The sequence below is a fragment of the Athene cunicularia genome, assembly GCF_003259725.1.
Source record: "Athene cunicularia isolate RWA chromosome 24 unlocalized genomic scaffold, athCun1 chr24_part1, whole genome shotgun sequence".
NCBI classification, from domain to species: Eukaryota; Metazoa; Chordata; class Aves; order Strigiformes; family Strigidae; genus Athene; species Athene cunicularia.
In genome coordinates, this window is record NW_020799132.1 from 4,752,066 (window position 1) to 4,771,184 (window position 19,119).

At 40.7% G+C, this 19,119-nt stretch overlaps 1 protein-coding gene across 2 annotated transcripts in view; it reads right to left on the reverse strand.

Moving 5' to 3' along the window:
* Nucleotides 1-493: 493 nt before the first annotated feature.
* Nucleotides 494-19,119, reverse strand: part of ARHGEF12 (Rho guanine nucleotide exchange factor 12) — a 76,290-nt gene continuing 57,664 nt past the window's right edge. For both annotated transcript variants that reach the window (XM_026863739.1, XM_026863738.1), the window contains 17 exons: nt 18,867-19,021; nt 18,062-18,208; nt 17,181-17,266; nt 15,685-15,810; nt 14,760-14,874; nt 12,110-12,210; nt 11,787-11,864; nt 10,177-10,252; nt 9,598-9,765; nt 9,015-9,102; nt 7,976-8,065; nt 7,744-7,820; nt 7,135-7,362; nt 4,749-5,234; nt 2,810-3,123; nt 2,005-2,077; nt 494-1,389 (listed from right to left, as the gene is read on the reverse strand). In XM_026863739.1, coding sequence (XP_026719540.1) covers nt 1,379-1,389; nt 2,005-2,077; nt 2,810-3,123; nt 4,749-5,234; nt 7,135-7,362; nt 7,744-7,820; nt 7,976-8,065; nt 9,015-9,102; nt 9,598-9,765; nt 10,177-10,252; nt 11,787-11,864; nt 12,110-12,210; nt 14,760-14,874; nt 15,685-15,810; nt 17,181-17,266; nt 18,062-18,208; nt 18,867-19,021 — 2,419 coding nt within the window. In that variant the 3' untranslated portion in view covers nt 494-1,378. The remainder of the gene's footprint in view (nt 1,390-2,004; nt 2,078-2,809; nt 3,124-4,748; nt 5,235-7,134; nt 7,363-7,743; nt 7,821-7,975; nt 8,066-9,014; nt 9,103-9,597; nt 9,766-10,176; nt 10,253-11,786; nt 11,865-12,109; nt 12,211-14,759; nt 14,875-15,684; nt 15,811-17,180; nt 17,267-18,061; nt 18,209-18,866; nt 19,022-19,119) is intronic.

Consider the following 19,119-nt stretch of genomic DNA (forward strand, 5'->3'; position numbering starts at 1 on the left):
GAGCTGCCTGCCCTAGGACCAGCTTTGGAGCAGAGGCACAGCCAGCTTAGGCTGTCCAGTGTTAGCTCTGCTGGTAGCCTGGTATTTACCATCTTGTCCCCAGACTGGAGGGTATTCCAACAGCAAAATCCATCAGAACAGGCCTAAGGAAGTACCAGAGAGCTGTTTCAGCCTTCTTTGTTTTGCACATTTCTGGTTCAGTGAGAACACATTGGCACAAATCAGTTTAAAAAAACCCAAAACAACCCAAAACTAAAAAAAAAAAAAAAATATAAATCAACCCAATCCAACCCCACCCCCCAGAAAAACCCCCAAACCCCACCCCAAGCCCTCAGCAAGACATACTTTCAGGTACTAAAACTTACTGGCCCTATAATCAGCAGTACCTGCGGCTAACTCAAATGGCAGCCCTTATTCATTCAGTAGTGAATCAGGGGCAGATCTGCCCCACATCTTTGAAACACTTCTGGGTTTGCATTTTTTTTTTTTTTTTTTTTTGATCCAGAGAAGAGTTACAAAAGTGCTGCAGGTCCAAGTATTTTTTATCACTTTACAAAGGAGACAATGATCAAAGCCAACGAAGTCAAGAAAAAAATTAAACCTATCTTTCCTCCTCTCCCAGTCTAATCTTGCATGTCAACAAAAGAGACCCCTAACGGGAGAGGGGAAAAAGAAAATTTGCCCATCTCAAGTGCCTGGCCATTTAGCGCATGGGAAATTCTCTGTTACGCGTGTGGTGACATGAACAGTTCCCATGCAATTGCTGAGTACAGATAGTTCCAGCCACAAGTCATCCTAACACCTTCATAAGTAGCTCTTGGCGCGGCAGTTCGATTGCCAGCGGGGAGTGCAGGGTCCAGTCCAGTGAAGTAAAGATACACTTGCACACAGGCACACCCTCTCCCCTCAGACCTGACCTTTGGTTCAGGAGCAGTAGCAGGAAGGGTGTACTACATGCAGAGGGCTAGAACTGCCACTACCCAATTAAAATAGAACAAAAAAAAGGCAGATTAAAAAAATTAAAATGTGCTTTTGATACACGGAATGAAGTCAAATAAATACATTGATTTTTTTTTTCTTTTTAAATGTCTAAATACATTTTTATATCCTACACCCAAAGCTCTGTACATTTGGTTTGGTTTTTCTGTTCTGAAAAATGAAATTTCTGGTAGCAAGGAGAGGAGCAGAATAGCATAGACTCCCTCACTGACAAGATAGTGCAGATGCCCCACAGGAAAAGCACCCCATGCCCACTTTGCTAGAGTATGGTTCACGTTTGAATGGTCCAAACCCTCTTGTCTCAGAGTCCACAAGGAAGACAGCGGGTGCTGTGTCCTGATACTCTTCATCCAATCTTCAGCCACTCCTGAAAACATGACTAGCTTTTGTCTGAAGGAGGGGGAAGAAAAAGAAAAACAAACACAACAAGAAAATTTTTTTTACAAGTGTGGTGAGAGAGGGGGCTGCAATGACAGATGAATGCCCAACATTTCTGAACACTAGTACTAGCAGAGAAAATGTGTTACATGAGAGACAGCACACTCATTTAACCTTCTGGCCTTTGTTAGTGATTCCAGCAATTACATCTCCAGGATGCCTAAGGCCACTTAACGCAGCATCAGAGACACCCCAGAGAAAGAAAAGACAGACTGTAATAATTTTACACATTAAAAAAAATCTTCCCTTTGGGACTTTACATTTGTCTAGCCTTCTTTGAAAGAGAAGTTGTAACATCCTGAGATGCAGGTCTTTGGCAGGTAGGGGAGAGACAGCTTGCAAACAACCTTTTCAGAGGAAGGAACAAGCTCCTCTGCACGTGTGAGTCTCAATGGATTCAACTGACCTTTCCTGGAATCAGCATGGTCTCAGCCCTGAGAGAGCTGCTGATGTAGGTGAAACCTTTTGTGTCTGTGTGAGAAACATTAATAATTGCTTTTGTGCTCTTTTGTTTAGTGTCTGAAGCTAACTTTGGTATCTGCTACCAATTACAGTCTGGTTGCGTACCTGAGTGCTCTCCTGTGGAGGCTGATCCAGCCAGCCCTTGGCGTCGGAGAATGGTGTAGTCTTCCTCAACCTCCTAGAAAATAAAAACAACCCCAAAACTCACGTGGCTCTTTCTCTATTTACCAAAACAAAGAGGGCTTCAACTGGGAAACGAGAGGTTTCACGAGAGGTGAGTGGGCTGGAATCACCCATGTTGCACAGTGACCCTCAATGGATCTCAGCTCCTTTATCAGTATCTTCATCAGGCCTTCCATCTGCATGCAGTATTCCACTTTCTTTTCAGATTTCAGTTACATTAAAAGCTGGCTACTGACTTTAACATGCTGGTATCTCTCACACATACAAGACATCACATACAAGAAATAATTCTGAATAAGCTGAGGCTGAAAACCTTGTTGTTGCTCTACTGCAACTTTAGCACCTTCACCTGACATTAGCAGCAGTATGCAACAGATTTGATAAGTTTCTTTATGTCCGAAATCCATATTCCTTAGGCCAGCAGCCCCTTCAAAACTTCACTGTTGCTAATTTGCATCAGTTTTGTCCCATTCACCATAAAACTCTCCAAATTTAAAGCAATATACACACCCGCTAGCTCTGGGGGAACTACTTGCCTCTCGTAATTTAATGCAAACACAACAGCACCAAGTTTCTGTTTTAAAAGCTTCTAGAGATAACAGCCAAAGACAAAAAAACCCCAACATGGCTGCCTTTCTTGCTGCTCAAAATTGTTTTCAAGCTCTTTTCTAAACCCAAACCTAAGGAATATGAAAACCCTTATGCTGCAAATAGAGACATACTATACCTTTAACTTTTCAAGGTCATCCTCTATCTTCTGAATATACTGCATCATCTGCACACGTGACTCTATCGAGAAGTGAGGGCTTGCTACAAACGAGCAGGACTCTTCCACTCCCCCCCAGCGTGAGGCCATCATCTCCTCAACAAACGGGGAGCTCCCTCCATCCGACTGGGTGTCCCGTGGGGAAAGTGGCTGCTGCGGTGCAGAGTCCAAAGAGGTGCGGCCACCTGCGGTGCACTGGAGGACCAGAGATGACACCTCCTCATCTGTGGAGCTCTCCTGCACTGTTCCATATCCATCAAGGATCAAATAATTTCCTGTTAAGAGAACAGCTTTTTACGAACACCTCCAGCTCAATGACCACCAAGAACCACTGAACTGTAGACAGTTTAAGCAGACTTTAAGAAAGATAAGTGGTGAGAGGCCCATCCCCTGAGACATTTTAAAATGGATAAGAAAAAGCATTTGTGAACACTACACAGAACAGTGATTATATCAGACCAGACTAGTTTGGTTCAGAATTGGGCTTCAGAGATCACAGCTGGGTTTTGGACTGCAGTTTGAGAATAAGATGATTAGATGAGCTAATCACCTACCTTCTTGTTTTCCCAAAACCTGTGTTTCTGTGATAATGTCTGAAAAAGCTGCACTTATACTAATGGTACCCGACAAATCACACTGCTGCATTTCTAACCTCCACTGGCTAGCTGCAGTACTGGGGATGCTTTGAGATGAATTAGCTGTAAAATACAGCTTGTGAAACTTAGCTTGATGATGGTATGTTAAAGAATAAAGCAATTATAGACAGAAATGCTTTCACAACCTGCACCTAGCAATAGAATTATATTAAATAATTTCTGTACAGTATTACAGCAAATCTAGCATGTGGAGTCAGAATTGACTAAAAACAGGTCAATCTAATTTTGATGTCCCTGCACAGTTAAAGTAAACAGCGTAAGAGGTGACAAATAAATTAGATGCTTCAAGTTGTTGGCTCAGTTTTAATAATTTAAAATGTCTCAGTAATTCAGGGAAAGAAAAATTATTTTCAATATGCAGTTGGAAGGCAGCATTCAGACAGTCACAAATTGGCTTATTCACCTTGTTAGAATCCAATTATTAAGTAAAAGCTTATTTATGGATAAGAGATTTCAAGACTAAGAGTTATACAGAATCTATCTGCTAGTAGCTAGTTCGACAACAACAGGTACATGAGATAAACCTCCACCTGCGTGTTAGATTTTGTGCAGTGTCACCATGTTGGCCGATCAAAACCACAGGACTAAAGTGCACAAAGTCCCATGAAGTGCTCACAGCTGCTGCCTTAGAGCTAGTTTTCTGCCGAGTTAACAGTCTTCTTGAAGACTAGAAGAGCTATACTTCGAGATGCTGCTCAGGTAACTGACAAATATACCGTATGTAGTAATAATAAAAGCTTATTATTTTTGTTATTTCTGTTAAAAGCTTCAGACTGGGGTAAGGTCCCAGGAGACAATTACAGTGTAAAGTTACAACTGCTTCTTTTCCGAAGCTTGATCAAGAGAAGCCAACACAGTATCTACAAAACAGCATGAGTCATGGGGGGGCTCTGTGCCTACGGGCTAAGGAAGTGCTTTGCCTTCAGGGAAAACGTTTTCCCTACGGGTCCCAACAGTCAGTCGAGAGATAAAGTGGTCCAGTGGCAACTGCAATCAAGAGCTTGCATTGTGCCTCCATCATTAAGAGTCTGTCACAGTGTATTAGCCCCACAGTACTTCAGCTTCTCTTTTCATAAATAGAGATTTCATTAGGCAGATCTTTGCACAGCCCTCTTCAGGGCTAAAATGACTGTCAAGGTCTGAGAGTTAACTTTAAATATGGTATACCACATCAGCAAGAGAGAAAGTCTCTAATAATGAGTCTGGTCAGACTATCATTCAACGAGTGAATGAAATCCGCTCACCTGAGATCCGTATTTGCACATCCTCTTCCTCCTTCCTTTCCATCAGTTCACTTTCAGATGGATTTTCATCACTGTGAACTTCTCGAGCATCAAAAAAATGCTCCCCGCTGTCATCAGCACCCACCCCTTCCAGCTCTGTGGCAGAGATCTCCAGATTCATACTCATGTGATCTATTGCTAAGTTACTACTCGAGCTGGGGTCTCTCACTACCAGCTGCATGGCATCCCCTGAAGCTGGCGAGCCAGCCGAAGTCCGGAGGCCATAACTAGCTGTGGACTCATTAGTTCCGGTTCTCAGAAGCGTTCTCTCTGTTCCAGGCTGGTGAAATTTGTTATTGTCAGAGTGCTGTAGTCCAGGCTCATTTCCACTCCCTGTTTGGGCTTCTTGAGAAATGGTCCTAAACCTGGGAAAGCGCTGCCGGTCTTCAAGGGTCCCCTTCTCAGAAAAGCCAAGCTGCTGTACCAACAATTGTTTCAGCAAGCCCACTGCAAGTAGAGATAACATTCACAAGGCTTCACAAACCATAACCTGCCTTTCAAAAAAGGTGTATCTCGTGGCAGCCAGCCCTCTCATTGCTCTTGGTAGGAAAAACAGGGATAAAAAGAAACATGTAAGGTCTGAAGCCTTACTCCACATTTTTACCTTACAAGCAAGAGCAAACGTGTCAGTACAAGTTGGAACTTTCTTGCTTAAGAAAAGCAAAGAAATTATCTACTGAGATTATCCAGCGAGTGAGCTGGAGTGCAGGCGAGCGCCCAGGTTGTACCCATGCCCCCAAATGAACTAAAAACTATGGCAGTAATAAGGGGATTCCCACCTGAGAAACAAGCATATGGAGAATATTCCACTCAACTTTGAAATGACAGATCAAAAAAAAAAATTGAAGGCACATTTTGTCTAAAATTTCATGCAAATTTATGCTTGTTTGAACTTCAACCCACATTCCTTTAGTTCTCAAATTATCCCAACCAAACACTTCATAATAAGGACACATTGTTCAAAATAAAAATATGATACTGTCAAGAGCATAAGAACACTGTTCACTCTCACCATATAATGCTCACGTAACACCCAAGAAAAGCTGCAATTTCATACAACCGAACAGTCACTCATCTAATTGGAAGGCTCTTGTCAAAATGTGAGTGACCCACTGCTGCTGGTAGAGGGCTGCTCTTTTAATTCTGAATAGTCATGAGATGCCAGGTCACTAATACTAATACATCATGAGATGCCAGGTCACTAATACTAATACATCATGAGATGCCAGGTCACTAATACTGTCTTTACCCACCCCACAGACTAAGATTATTTTATCCCTGCTCTCTGAAAACAAGTACCAGTACAGCATTCAGAATTAGAAAAGGACTCTGAATCCTATAAGAAGGAGAAGCATAAATGGATCAAAAGATCCAAGATAAACTACTAGATTGCAGAGAACTGTCATTATTGAGAGAGAGAGAGAGATGGAAGAGGGAATTTGAGCCAAGGATATGAATGCTCTGCATTTTGGTAAAAGCAAATGACCCACAGAGAAGCAAAACCAGACTATTCCCTCCAAGTACAATTGAGAGACTTCATGTCCCTTTCAGAGTTGCCAAGAAGAGATATATGGATTGATGAATTCATTCAAATTTTAGGAAGTTATATTTAGGAATTGCACAGCTAGATCTGATCAAGTAGGTTGTACAGCCCTGCATTTTTCCTCTGAAAGGAGGTATACTAGAGAACAGAGGAAGTGATTAAAAAAATCTTCTGTAAACAATTTTACAGAATAATCTGTCCATCAGGAAAATTTCTTTCCAACGCACACAAGTGTTGATCTAATTATATCCAACCACCTCCCAAGTCCTCAGAAAAATCTAAACCTAGATTTTTGTCAAGATCACATATATCCAATCTCGTTTGCAGGATTTTACAAAAAAAAAAAAAAAAAAAAACAAAGCCACTCATGCAACCTCTCCTACTCTGCTTCAGTGCTTCCAAAATATGTCCCCAGGCCAACTGCATTGTCTTTTGAAAAACCGCTGACTAGCAGTGGCACCGTACAGCACTGCACAAAGTTCTGCAATGTAATTTTGTCATCAAAGTACTTCGTGGACAGTAACATCTCATTCCCACCATCATTTCATACATGGGAAAAACCGCAGAAAAAAACAGCGAGATACCTAAAGCTAAAGAAATGGCCAGTATATGAGTTCAGAACTTAGAATTCCTTGCTGTCTAGATCCATTTTGGTTTGTTATGCTGGGACACGCAGCACAGAGAGAATTGGTATTTAATAGAAATGGGCTTTTGATGTTATTTTAGCTCACTGATGTAGATGGTTGACCTAACAACTTTCATCTCCAAATCACACCCCATCAGCCACTGCCCACAGATACTTACAGTTCCTTAATGCATCCAGTGCCCACTGCCCTTCTGATACCGAAGGTAAACTGGTGGCTGTGTGTTCATAACACGCGGGAGAATCTTTAAGTGTCAGCTCTGCCTGCTGCACTTTATCAAACCGTCTTTCTGACACAAGAAGACTTTCTACCTTGGACTTTTCAGACATGATGGGCGAAGATGACTGAGCGTTCAGTATTAAGGGAGATTCAAGGCCCAAGTCTTTATCTAGTAAACAGAAAACATGCATACAGGTTAAACAACTATGGCAAATAGGATAATAAACTGCAGAAAATTGTGCTTCATGTAGAAATCTCTGAGAATATAAAAAACCCCCAGTTCTTCAGCATGGGATTGGTAAAAGGCCAATTCTTTCCAGGGGAAAAAAGGACCCTTCCCAGCAATTTATACAAGAGATGGAAACGGTAAGAGGTATGTTTCCAAGTGGTTCAGTATCACCTTCTCTACGGGACTTGTAAAGAAATCGTTCCTTTCCAGAGAAATGTCAAAGCTACCAAAAGATCCCCAAGCCACAAGGAATATGGCTTGGCACATCTGCACTCCGTGCAGCAGATCCACTGACACCATTTACCTGGACCACTGTTTTACCTGGACTTTGTAGACTATTGGCAGGAATGTCATGCTGCTCTTTGAGCTTCTGCTGCTCCTCTTCTTCACGCTCTTCTCTGCAGGGAGGAAAGAATGAACACATCCTTTCAGTCAATCTATCTGAATCGCTGGATGAGAATCCATGCTTCGGCTGGCAACCTTTGCACAGAAGAAGGGCTACTAGAAAAAAAAAAACCAACCAGCCCTTCTTCCTCCAGCTATTTTTACTTACTCGCCAGGTCCTGACTGCGGTAATGGAATCACTCTTCTGGTACTCCCCATTTTTACAGTCCCTGCCATCTGAGCTATAAGGTCCTGCCATCTGCAGTAGAAACATCAAATAAAACCAGGCAAGATGTGAAACATAACGAATACTTCTATATTTAACATCTCTTAAATCCAACTAATATTATCACTGCTTTTTTTCAACAGAAATATCTTCTTTTTTAAAAAAAAAAATCTGTTACATTCAATTCCTTCAGTAATATCTTGCAGCCAAAAGTGAAGCACCACAGCAAAATGCTCACTTCACCAGGATATTCTTCAGCAGAAGAAAATTAACGACAGCACCTTAACAGGATTTGTCAGGTGAGGCAGTTATTTCGAATATAAATATATACGAAAGCATTAAGTAACATTTCACTTATTACTGAAGAGTTTCATATATGACACACTAGAACAGTTGCAATGTATCATACAATTAATTCTATGCCCTGCTTACATCTGAGAAGAAAAGCATTTCTACCAAAGAGGAAAAACAGCATTTTGCTAGGGAATCAAAATTCCTGCATTGAGGCGTGTATGATGCTCATATCAAAACCCGTGAAGGTAACCAGCTCCGCACAAAGGTGCAGGATTATCAATTACTTATCTGGCAAGTTAGTCACATAAGACCAGAATCATAAGGGTAAATCAAAGCATTTCTGAGGTCAGAAAAGGGTCTGGCGTGAGCCAGATGGCAAGCAACAACAAGAAAAGCATTGAGTGTACACATGGGGTGGTTTTTAATATATATATATATATATGTATATATATATCCACACACATGCTCACTAACAGACGTGTATACACCCTCCCCCTGCTTTTTATAAGCTGGGAGAGACTGCCCTTAAATACTTCCTATGTAGGCCAACACAGCTATGTTTTCAGGTAAGCTTAGGGAAGGAACTCAGGTAATTCATGGACCCCTGCACAGTTACTACAGGCAAGCTGATGTAAAAGATCTCTCAAGTACAACTCAAGCAGCAGATGGAGCTGAGACAATTACTTACACATTCTTTTCCGAAACAGTCTGTGCCACCAGTTCATAAATATGAGCACCATTTTCTGACATGGAGATGACGAAGAAAGCTTTGTTATCTGAAGCGACACAAGGAGGAAAGAATTTAACTCGATGCCTCGTCTCACATAGCTTTCTGACAATTCCTAAAACTGGGCATAACCTCAACCCGAAGCAAGGAAAGAATCCATGAGATAACCCTCCAAAGCTACAATATACAAACATTGATCCTTCCCTTATCTAGGAAATTTAGTCCTGAAAGAGCCATTACTGCTCGAACAATTGTGAAACAGATTTATTTCTCCTCTTCTCCCTTTTTTAATTTCTACAGTGCATTTCATCTAATACAATCAGAGTACTTTAATTTGGAAGTCTATTTAAAACTCAAGCCATGCCTATTACTGATGCAAAGAAGTTAAACAGCTCGTACAAAGCAAGATGTTGGACAACCAAGAATTAAGCCCACGCAGTTTTCCATGTTCTACTCTGGAACTCTAGACAAAAACATCTATCCTCCACTGATCTAATCTTCAGTTTTGGCTTCCTCTTTTGCTTTCTCAGTTGGTTACACCGACCTGTTGCCACCTGACGAACCAGAACGGTGTTCAATTTGATGATAGGACTGAAGGTGTGTTTACTGTCAGCTGTCGATGCCAAGATTTTACTGTGACACTTCAGTACCAGTTTATCATCTTGTTTCTGCAACAGCACCAGAATGTCCTCCAGAAGCAGAGTGTAGAGATCTGCACAAAGTGCAAAAGAACCCAGAATGAGTTAAAGATTCATAGTTTTGTATCACACCCATGCAGAAAGAAAAAGGCTGCAGTTTTGATTACTCATGCAGAGGCAGTAATCAGTGCTGTGCCATTCTAGGCAAAGCTTGCAAATCTTCCTCATCAAAACTACAGCAGAAAGCTACAGATGGAACTGGATCTTCTCATGACTGACTGCTGTGTCCCTGCACAGCCTTAATGATACTCCAGCACATTTCAGAATTGACAAGAATAATCTAATCAGCTCTGAGAAAACACACAGGCATTATTATAGGTGGCAGTAAGAATCATAATGGGAAACTGCAGAAATGCTTTTTCTTTCTCTCCTTCTCAGCAAACACACACAAACCCAACTCAGTCAGTTGATGGAACAGGACTCACCGATAGTTTTGTCACGGTTAACCTTCCAAGTTAGGGGTCCTTCATGAAGCATTTTTCTCTTCGTTAGATCCAAGTTCTGTCACCAAGGGAAACAAAAAAAAAAAGAAAAAGTAGCACGATGAAATTTTCGTGGAAGCAAGTAATGGTTAAAGCACAGGAATATCAGAGAGAATGCTGGGATAGGCACTCCATTTTGGAGAAGAGCAGCTAAACCCAGTCTGGAAAAAAAAAAAAAATGGAGCAGGAGTAAGGTATGCTTGTAAACCAAAATCTTGTGAGAGGTGTTTGTTATTGCTCTTCCACTGCTCCTTTACAGATGCCAGAGGTCACAGGGTAGAGAATTTTCCTACTAAATCAAGCTACTAAGGCATCAGGATGTCATCTGATTTCTAGGAGGAGTTTTAACAATATCCCAGATAAAGTTCTAGTATTACAAGTGGTTAATGCTTCAGCACTTGATTTGCAAGTCAAGTGTGCCTACAAATGATATACAAATCATTCCAGTGATCTGATGGACTTCATAATGTCAATGGATTCTTCAGTCATTTCAGTGACTGTGACATTTAGATCTGCAGGCAAGCAGAAGTGACAATTTTCACAAGTCATTCCTTCCAAGTCTCAGAGTCTACAATCAATGACAGCAGGATTTCATAACTGCCAGTAAGTTCTCCATTTCCTAACTAAATGCTTGCAAGTTTATTTGTGGAAGGATACATGACACAGTTTCATAGAAAAGTCTTTATATAAAAATTTTTTGGATACACACTGACTTTGGGGAAGATAGGGGAGTGCTACATAAACAACAGAGAATCTATACGAGACACAGGCACAGACAGTGGTAAAAATTAAGAACTGGGGATAAAGTACCAATTCATGAGGAAAAGATGCAGGAGCAAAGGGGGATGAGTCCTTGTGCAGAAGGTACCTATTTGGAACATGTGAGAAAGAAAAAATTTGTTTCACGTTTCAAGGGCCTACTGGTGTGTATCATTCACTTGAAACGTGAACATTTCCTAAAGTTAGTCCTGCTCCAAGGATGCAGTGCTGTCCGTTCCATTGAACAGCAAGTAACCAGCTTCACTGATGTAACTGCAAGAATTTACAGGGGCCGTGAAACATAGTACTGGACTTAAGACTTTGGCTATACCTGTGGATCTCCTACACAACTCAGCCTGTGTACAAGCTCTTCTTTTAAAGCCAACTTCACTGCTACATCTCATCACTGTCTGAGACCTCCCCAGTTCCAACAGCATAATTAAGACATGAGATCATAGGAGATATATTTCCATAATAAGACTTATCATCCACCAGCTATCTCCTATGTGACACAGTGCATTAGCTTGCAGCCCATTAAGATTTGTTCCACAGAGCTCACAAGCTTCATCAACACTACTATGTGCAGAACCACGTTGTTACATCCACAGAGATCTTCAGGAAGGTAACGAAACTCAAATTTCTGAGACTAATTGTTTTAAATTTTTGTACAGAAATATTTCTCTCCAAAGACCATTTGGTTGCACGTCAGAAGACTGCAGCAGGAAGAGCTGCAAACTGAACAACAGGGTTACAGTCATGATTTACACAGAGCTTGCTATCATGCTGTCACTCACCCTGAACTCATCCATCATGGGATCCTCAGACTGCTTCAAGTAGGACAGGTCGAGACGACGCTGATAATCTTCCAAATGCTACAGAAAATGCAATTAAGGTGGTCAATGTGATTAGCAAACTCACTAGTGTCATGAGTGCAGGCAGTCAGGAGTACTTCCACACATTCCCAAACGCCCGGGATTCCTCCTCTCACAGGAATACTCGTGCCCCAAAATATCTTTAAGCAAAATATAGTACAGAGACTCTAGGTGTCTTAAAACAGCTTGTTGCACTTCAGCTCTCTTCTCCCCAACCCTTGCCGCTCACTCCGTTCGCCTCCTACCTGCTTGTTCTCAGACTCTTTGACAGCCTGGTTCACATGGTTAAGGATCTGACGACAATGATCTGCTGCTTTCTTCACTTTCTCCTTCTCTTCGGGCAGTTCTGCAAGAGAAAAAGGAAATGTCATTGTGCTTTCCAATAAAGGCTGAAAAAGCCAGAAATCCGGTGCAGTTTGCTGACTTCAAGTTTGAGAAAGAGAACTCAAATTCACAGAATAGCCTACCAAGAAAAGCACTGCATTTTGAAGGTGAAATAGCAAAAATAGATTTGTGACAGCAGATACTTCATTCTGCCCTGCAAAAGACACTGGCCTCTGATGATCACCATATACAGGATGGCACTTCCTACTCTCTCGTTTGAGTGACAACTTTTCACTCCACAAACATAAATCCGAGAAGTATTCCGAGAAATCTAAAAAGTTTATTAAGACTCCACCATGGTACAAAGAGAGTCTTGGGGTAGATATTTAGAATCACACAGAGCCAGTTACACAAAGTCCCAGGATTTGGCAACTGACTATTGGCTTCTGCATTTCTCCCAATCCTTTTTATTTATTTTATGGAAGAGAGAGAAACAGAGAAAGAAACGTAACACAACACATCAAAAAAACCCTGTTACGTAATAACTTTTTCCATCCAGATAGCCTGTATTTATTTTAACTTTAATTTAAAAAGTTAAAATAAATAGAAAAGTTAAAATAAAAAGAAAAAAAAAAAAGCATCTCTGGCTACATTCATGCAGCCTGATTATAAAAACAGTGTCCCCTTACAGCAAGAGCAAACGATTTATCCTTCCAGCCAATGTCACTTACCATGCAGACACAGGTGAACCCCATCAATTCTCACTACCAGAAGCTACATTAAGAATTTAGTTAACAGGCAAACAAACAAGTACATCAAGGATAATGGAGTATCGCATGCTTTCCTAATGATGATTAGAGTGAACTTGTAAAGGCAGTATATTTTTTATGAGTACTGAAATTACACTGCAGCAGGTATCCGCTAGTAAACCTGAAGTCGTTCTGTGGTATTATTAATCATATTTTTGCCTGCTATGCTGGAAATATCTTTCAGTGTACACCACTCTAGCTGAACTCCATCCTCTGCAAGAACACGAAAACGTTCTGCAGTGCTTTAGAGATTCAACAGATGAGGATGGAAGGCTACGTTAAGGTTCTGTCGGTGTCTATCGTGTAGGAAAAGTATTTTTTCCCAAGTTCAATCAGCTTCAAATTCTTAGTTGATGTTACATTGATAACATCCACGATTTTTATACGAAGCTTGTTTTGTATGAGACTTTAGGGGTGTAGGTCAGACTGCACATTTTTCCCAGATATTGGGAATTTTGAAAAATAGTACCGAGAATTGATTAAAAAGGAAAAAAAAAGCCACAAAACCAAAACCCAAATACTCTTGGTCAATAACAAGAAAACCTTGACCTTAAAAAAAAAAAAAATAATCAATTTGTTCTGTATTATCTGCTTTTTGTTCTCTTCTTAAAGAAAGATGTTGATTTGCCATAGGCTTTAACACTACATGATTTTTGCTTAGATTCTATAATACTTTCCTTTTTTTTTTCTTCCTTGCTCAGAAGTATGCCCTGTGTCTATCCAAGCTTGTTTAAGCAATGGAATAACTTGATAGGTTTTATTAGATTCTTCATTTTTCACACTTTTATGTTAGTAGTGGATGATTAAGGATTTATTTTATTGAAGATCTTACTCTTTTTCTCTCTAAAATGCATCTACATAGAAATTGGAATCCATTTAAAAGTGTCTTCTCTTAGTAGTTTGATTTAGCTATCTTAATGTTCTGAGTTCAAGAAAAAAATATGTTTACCAGAGCATATTTATTATTGAAAACCAATTTAATGAAACAGAGTATCATCTTTAGCGACTGAATTATTTCTAGTTATTTCCTTCTTTAAGATTGTAGAAATGAGTTAAATATATCTACAAAATTACAGAAAGAACAGGCATGTTAATGACTATTCAAAACAATAGCAGAAATGCAACTTGCCTCTCAGTAAGTTCCTAAAGACTTGGTTGCTAAGAGGATGTAATAAGGAAGAGTAACACAATACCTGCTTTTCCCTCTGTTTCTTTTTCTTCTGAATCTAATTCCAGCTACTGACGTTATCACATACTCTTATACAAGGGTGCAGAGAAAATACTTTCTTCACTTCCATTTGGTTGTCATAATCATTAAAAAGCATTTACAACCGTTAACGGTCAGTGTAAAATTAAGAAACAGGCTAGGAAGTGGAAGGTGGAGAGGAGACAGTCAGGAATATCTGGTTTCCTTCTTCAAAAGGGAATAGCAAATCTAGTTGTTTTGCCAGTAACTTTGATAAGCAGAGTGGTTTGGTTTATCTTCAAAACTTTAACATTCTCCTTCCCCAACTGTTTAAAACTACATTTAGATGATGATACTGCACCCTACACACACCACAGTCCAATGCAGACTGTCATTCACTTATTTCACACTGAATTTCCTTTCAGCTGCCCTCCCGTGCAGAAGGCAGCAGCAAGGTCACAACAAAACCAGACAGCGACCCCTAAAACCGAACTGTTCTTCGACATACACTTTGAAATCACATTTGCCTAGGAAACCTGCTGAGATGCCCGCACAAACCCTAGTGTAAAGGCTTACCTGTGTACTTAGCAATGTTATCCAGCAGAAGGGGGTACTTAGTCAACCTCTGCATCTCTGTGGGAATGATATCCTTCAGCTGCAACCGGCGACACAGCGGATTACTCTCAGCATCCTAAATTTAAACAGCACAATAACTACATTTGTCATTTTTATTAAGACTATAATTACCTGAACATGTAACATCTATTCATCACATAAACGTCTATTACTTCACTTTCCGCTAATTAAATACAAGACAAGAAATGCCAAGATCTATCATTCAGACAACACATTCCCTCTCCATTTGCAATTACATATAGGAAAGGCTCATCACAAAAGCAGCGGCTTCCTTCCCTCATTACTTCACAGAGGTCTGGTCCCATCTCCAATCCATCTCAGTCACCACCATACAGGGAAGACATCAGTTCAGGCTTTCACACGACAGCAAAACTACAGTACATTTTTCAATATAACCTCAACCCTTGTATTACCGGAGTCCTTCCCAGCCTGTGGTAATGAAGATAATGTTCTCTCCTCCAAATGCCACATGTACTCAAGCCCCTTTCCTGGCAGGCGGCACAGGTGTATATCATCTGTCTTCTGCTCGTGGCATGCATCAAAATTGGACTACTATATGCAGTTTTCCCCACAGAAGTACTCATCCTTGGGAAAAAGCCACCTCAAGTGAGATGCTATGTCCTGCCTGGGACAGCATGTGCTTTCCTGCACTGTATCAGGACATTCTGTGTTCCGCAGAATTAAAGACTCCTCCCTCCAGAAACAATTAGCAGAGATAAATACAGTATTGGAAACGATCCCAATCTGAAGATAATGTTAGACATGATGTCATTAATTATAATAACTTTAATCTACAACCATTCATTACGCCACGCTGGCCACCAGCCACATCCTCAGGCAACTCAAACCCTTGCATAAAATTCACCTGCACAAAAGTCTGGAAGCGAGAGTCCTTCTTCTGGCGTGACTTGATGACCTCTAGAGCAAAGGGCTGGTTACTGCAGAAGGTGGCAGTTGCATGTTTCAGCTTCTCCTCTGCTGGTCCACTAAACTGTGCCAGAAAGCCAAGAAAGCCAAATTCAGACAGACTCAAGTTCAGCACGTGCCACTTTCGACACTTTCGACACTCATCTCGATCTCTGCAGTTCTCCTGTCTCCAGTCCTAGCACACCCATTCCTTTCCATAAACGCACTGCTGATTCAGGGGGAGAATACAGTGCCACGTCTCCACTGTCAAGCCATAAGGAGAGCAGAAAAAACTGCACTCATGTGAATGACAAGAGATTATTTACCAGACCGTAAGTCAGCAAAGCCAAGACCAAAGATCACCTCATTTCTTAGGGACACTCATGCTTAAACACCAGAATATAACATCACATCTTATTTCCTAAACTAAAGTATTACAAAAACATGGCTGGGGAAACGATAGGCATGAGCAGGGCTGAGAAATGTGCTGCAGATGACAGATGGTTAATCTGTTACTGCAACTGCAACGCATCCCATTCCTGCTACCCAGTCTGTGATGCAGCGTAGTAACTCCTGAAAATACTCACTCTGGAGAATGAGATCCTGTGTTTTTTTGGTTTAGCCACTTCACTAGAACACTACACAAGGGCATATAACTATTAGTTTAAGGTCTAGCTTGCTCTAGCAGATATTTTCTTGCTTTTTCATAATACACAGGAGAACTGAAAGGGTTGGAGGTGTTTCTTTACCAGCCACATCTGATTGTCATTTCCTTCCTTTTTTCCTGGAATACTAGACAAACAGTAGGATATTTAAAAAAAAAAAAACAAAAAAAACCAACCAAAAACCACCACAAGAGACTTCTGCATGAAGAGCTGAAAAGAATAAGCAGATCAATCCTCAATCCTATATTAAGTAGGCTTGAAAACAAACAAGCTGGGAGATTCCCAAGAGAGAATTCAGGGTTTTTTTGAAGACCCTACATCACTCCAGCTCTTGTCATTTGGATCTCAGAAAGGAAGCCTGCAACGGTGCTATAAATCTGAAAAGGCTCAGCTATGTAAACTAGGATTGGAAACCAATATTTTTAACTATCTTTGAACTGCACCACAGGACTCGTATTTCAGCATTGCTGAAATAAATTGTGCTATTACATTTTTCAAAATCTTACTCTCACCTTTATGTCTCCAAAACTACCTTCCTACTCTACCCACACATCATAAGGAAATTATTTTTTCTTTCTTAAATTACTCTTATCTCTAGCCAAATGAAAATCCTATGAATTCTCACCTTCCCTCGACCCTCATTCTCTCACTCTGTGTTGGCTCCATAGAAGTGACAACTCTAAGACCTTCAGTTCGTATTAGCCGGCAATTATCTTCACTAACCTCTGGCCCTGTTTGTCATTCTATGAAATGTTACTTTCAAGTGTAAGAAAGTAAAAGAAGATTTTACCCAGGAAAGCAAATCTTCCCCAATTTGGCCAATAACAGAAGTCTCGTTCCTTTTTCGCACAGCTTTCATCTGATCGTTCAATGCAACTTAAAAAGAAAAAAAAAAAAAGTGAATTTTATTAATACTGCTCAAATTGTTTGCTTAATTTTCTGCACTTATTTTAAAATAAAAGCTATTATAGCAAAAGACTAGATTTGTGATAAGTTCAACTGAAAAGTGTCCTGCAGCATAATAAATTTAGAAGAATGCCTAAGGAAATGTTATGTAACTCCTTTGCACTTCTGTCTCACCTGCCTTCAAATGAATCCTAAGAACCTTTCAAGTCTTATCTTTTCTGAGGCTCAATATCATTGCCCATTTAAAAACATCGGAATAATGTAGAATACGGTTCAAGCCAGCTGCATAAAATTATACAAGCGATTATTCAGTGGCAGAGCTGAAATTCTTATTCTGAACAGTCCTTTCTCTAAACGATTAGGAAGGGCTGCCCTTCAAAACCACCCGCAAGCCGTCAATCTTTTCAGATTTGTTTTCATCTTCTCTTCAACAACAGCAGTTGTAACGTATTGAATGTTGACCCAGAAAGACTATTCATCAAAGCACTGCTCCTTTTATCGAAGCATGAATCAGGAGAGAGTCTGTGCACACAGATAAGAAAAAGCAAGTATCTGAAACACTGCATTCTTTATCAAAACATCTTTGCTAACCAGAAATGGAAAAACTGGGTGCAAAAGGAAGAGCAGCTGTAGTGCTCTTTTTCATCTGAAATGTTGTAGGAGCTTGCTTCTTGTTTCAGGGTCACTTGCCTCAATTTTTCAGATGTTTGTACCCAGAATTCCAGCTGAGACTACAAAGCTGAAAGGGACCTAAACTGCTCTCACCGTGAAGCCCAAGGATATCCTCCAGATTTGAAAAGATTTTCCGTTTGTCGCTGGAGTTCAGGATCCCTTCCCGGGTGACACGCTGGTAGAAGACATTATGCAGAACCTTCAGCGTGCGGACATGGGCTCTCTCAGTGTAAAACAATTCTGGAGAGAGGAGAAAGCAGGATTGTAACTACCTAAAGAGGCGTGGCAACGTGATTCCAAACGTGAAGCAAACAGAAGTCAGAAGCATGAACTTATAAAAGCCTCCTTCACCAACACCTCCCTCGCTGGCCCGTGTTCCAGCCTGCCCCAGAAGGGAGCCATGCTCTGCTACATTTCCATGTTTAAAAGAACAGAGAAGCCAACTGATTCATGACTCATAATTTACCCCAAACAAACAGCGAGCCCTCAGCAGCTCATACAGCCACACAGAGTGTTCTGCGGGACCGCAGACCTGAAATTGAGATGAAGCTTTGAAGATGAAGTTTGGCAGTAGCTTTCCAGTTGTATCACGTGCTTTCTGGCAGTCTAGAAAGTGCCTCCTGCTTTCTTTTCTAGAACATGGTATCGCAAACTGGCCTTTCAAACCACTTAAACATTGCTTATTTCTTTCTCTAAGGACTGGATCAGTCTCATCTCAGGATACTTTTCAGTAACAGGTTTCACACACACGAACTCTGCAAACCAGAAGTAACAGATGGCCACCACTTTGAGAGGATCAGTGAAAAAAGACCTAGTTTTAAATTTTAAGAACTTCAGAGCTCCAGAGGACACGTTTCAACTTTGTGCTTGATGAGCTAGGAAAAAATATCCATCTCACCATTAATCACTTCTTGGCGCTTGATTTCATAAGGTTTCAGCCCCATCAACACTTCTCGGCTCACAAGCTGCTGCCAGTTGGGAGGGTCCATGTCCATGTCAAAATCATACAGCTCATCTTCGCTCTGTACATCTGCGAAACCAACGCTGTCGATCCTAACGTGAAAAAATATGTCAGATATTTCCCCCATTTTAGGCATGGATGTAGGGAAGAAAGAAGAGAAATTCTAAGTGTGTATATACTGTCTCTTATA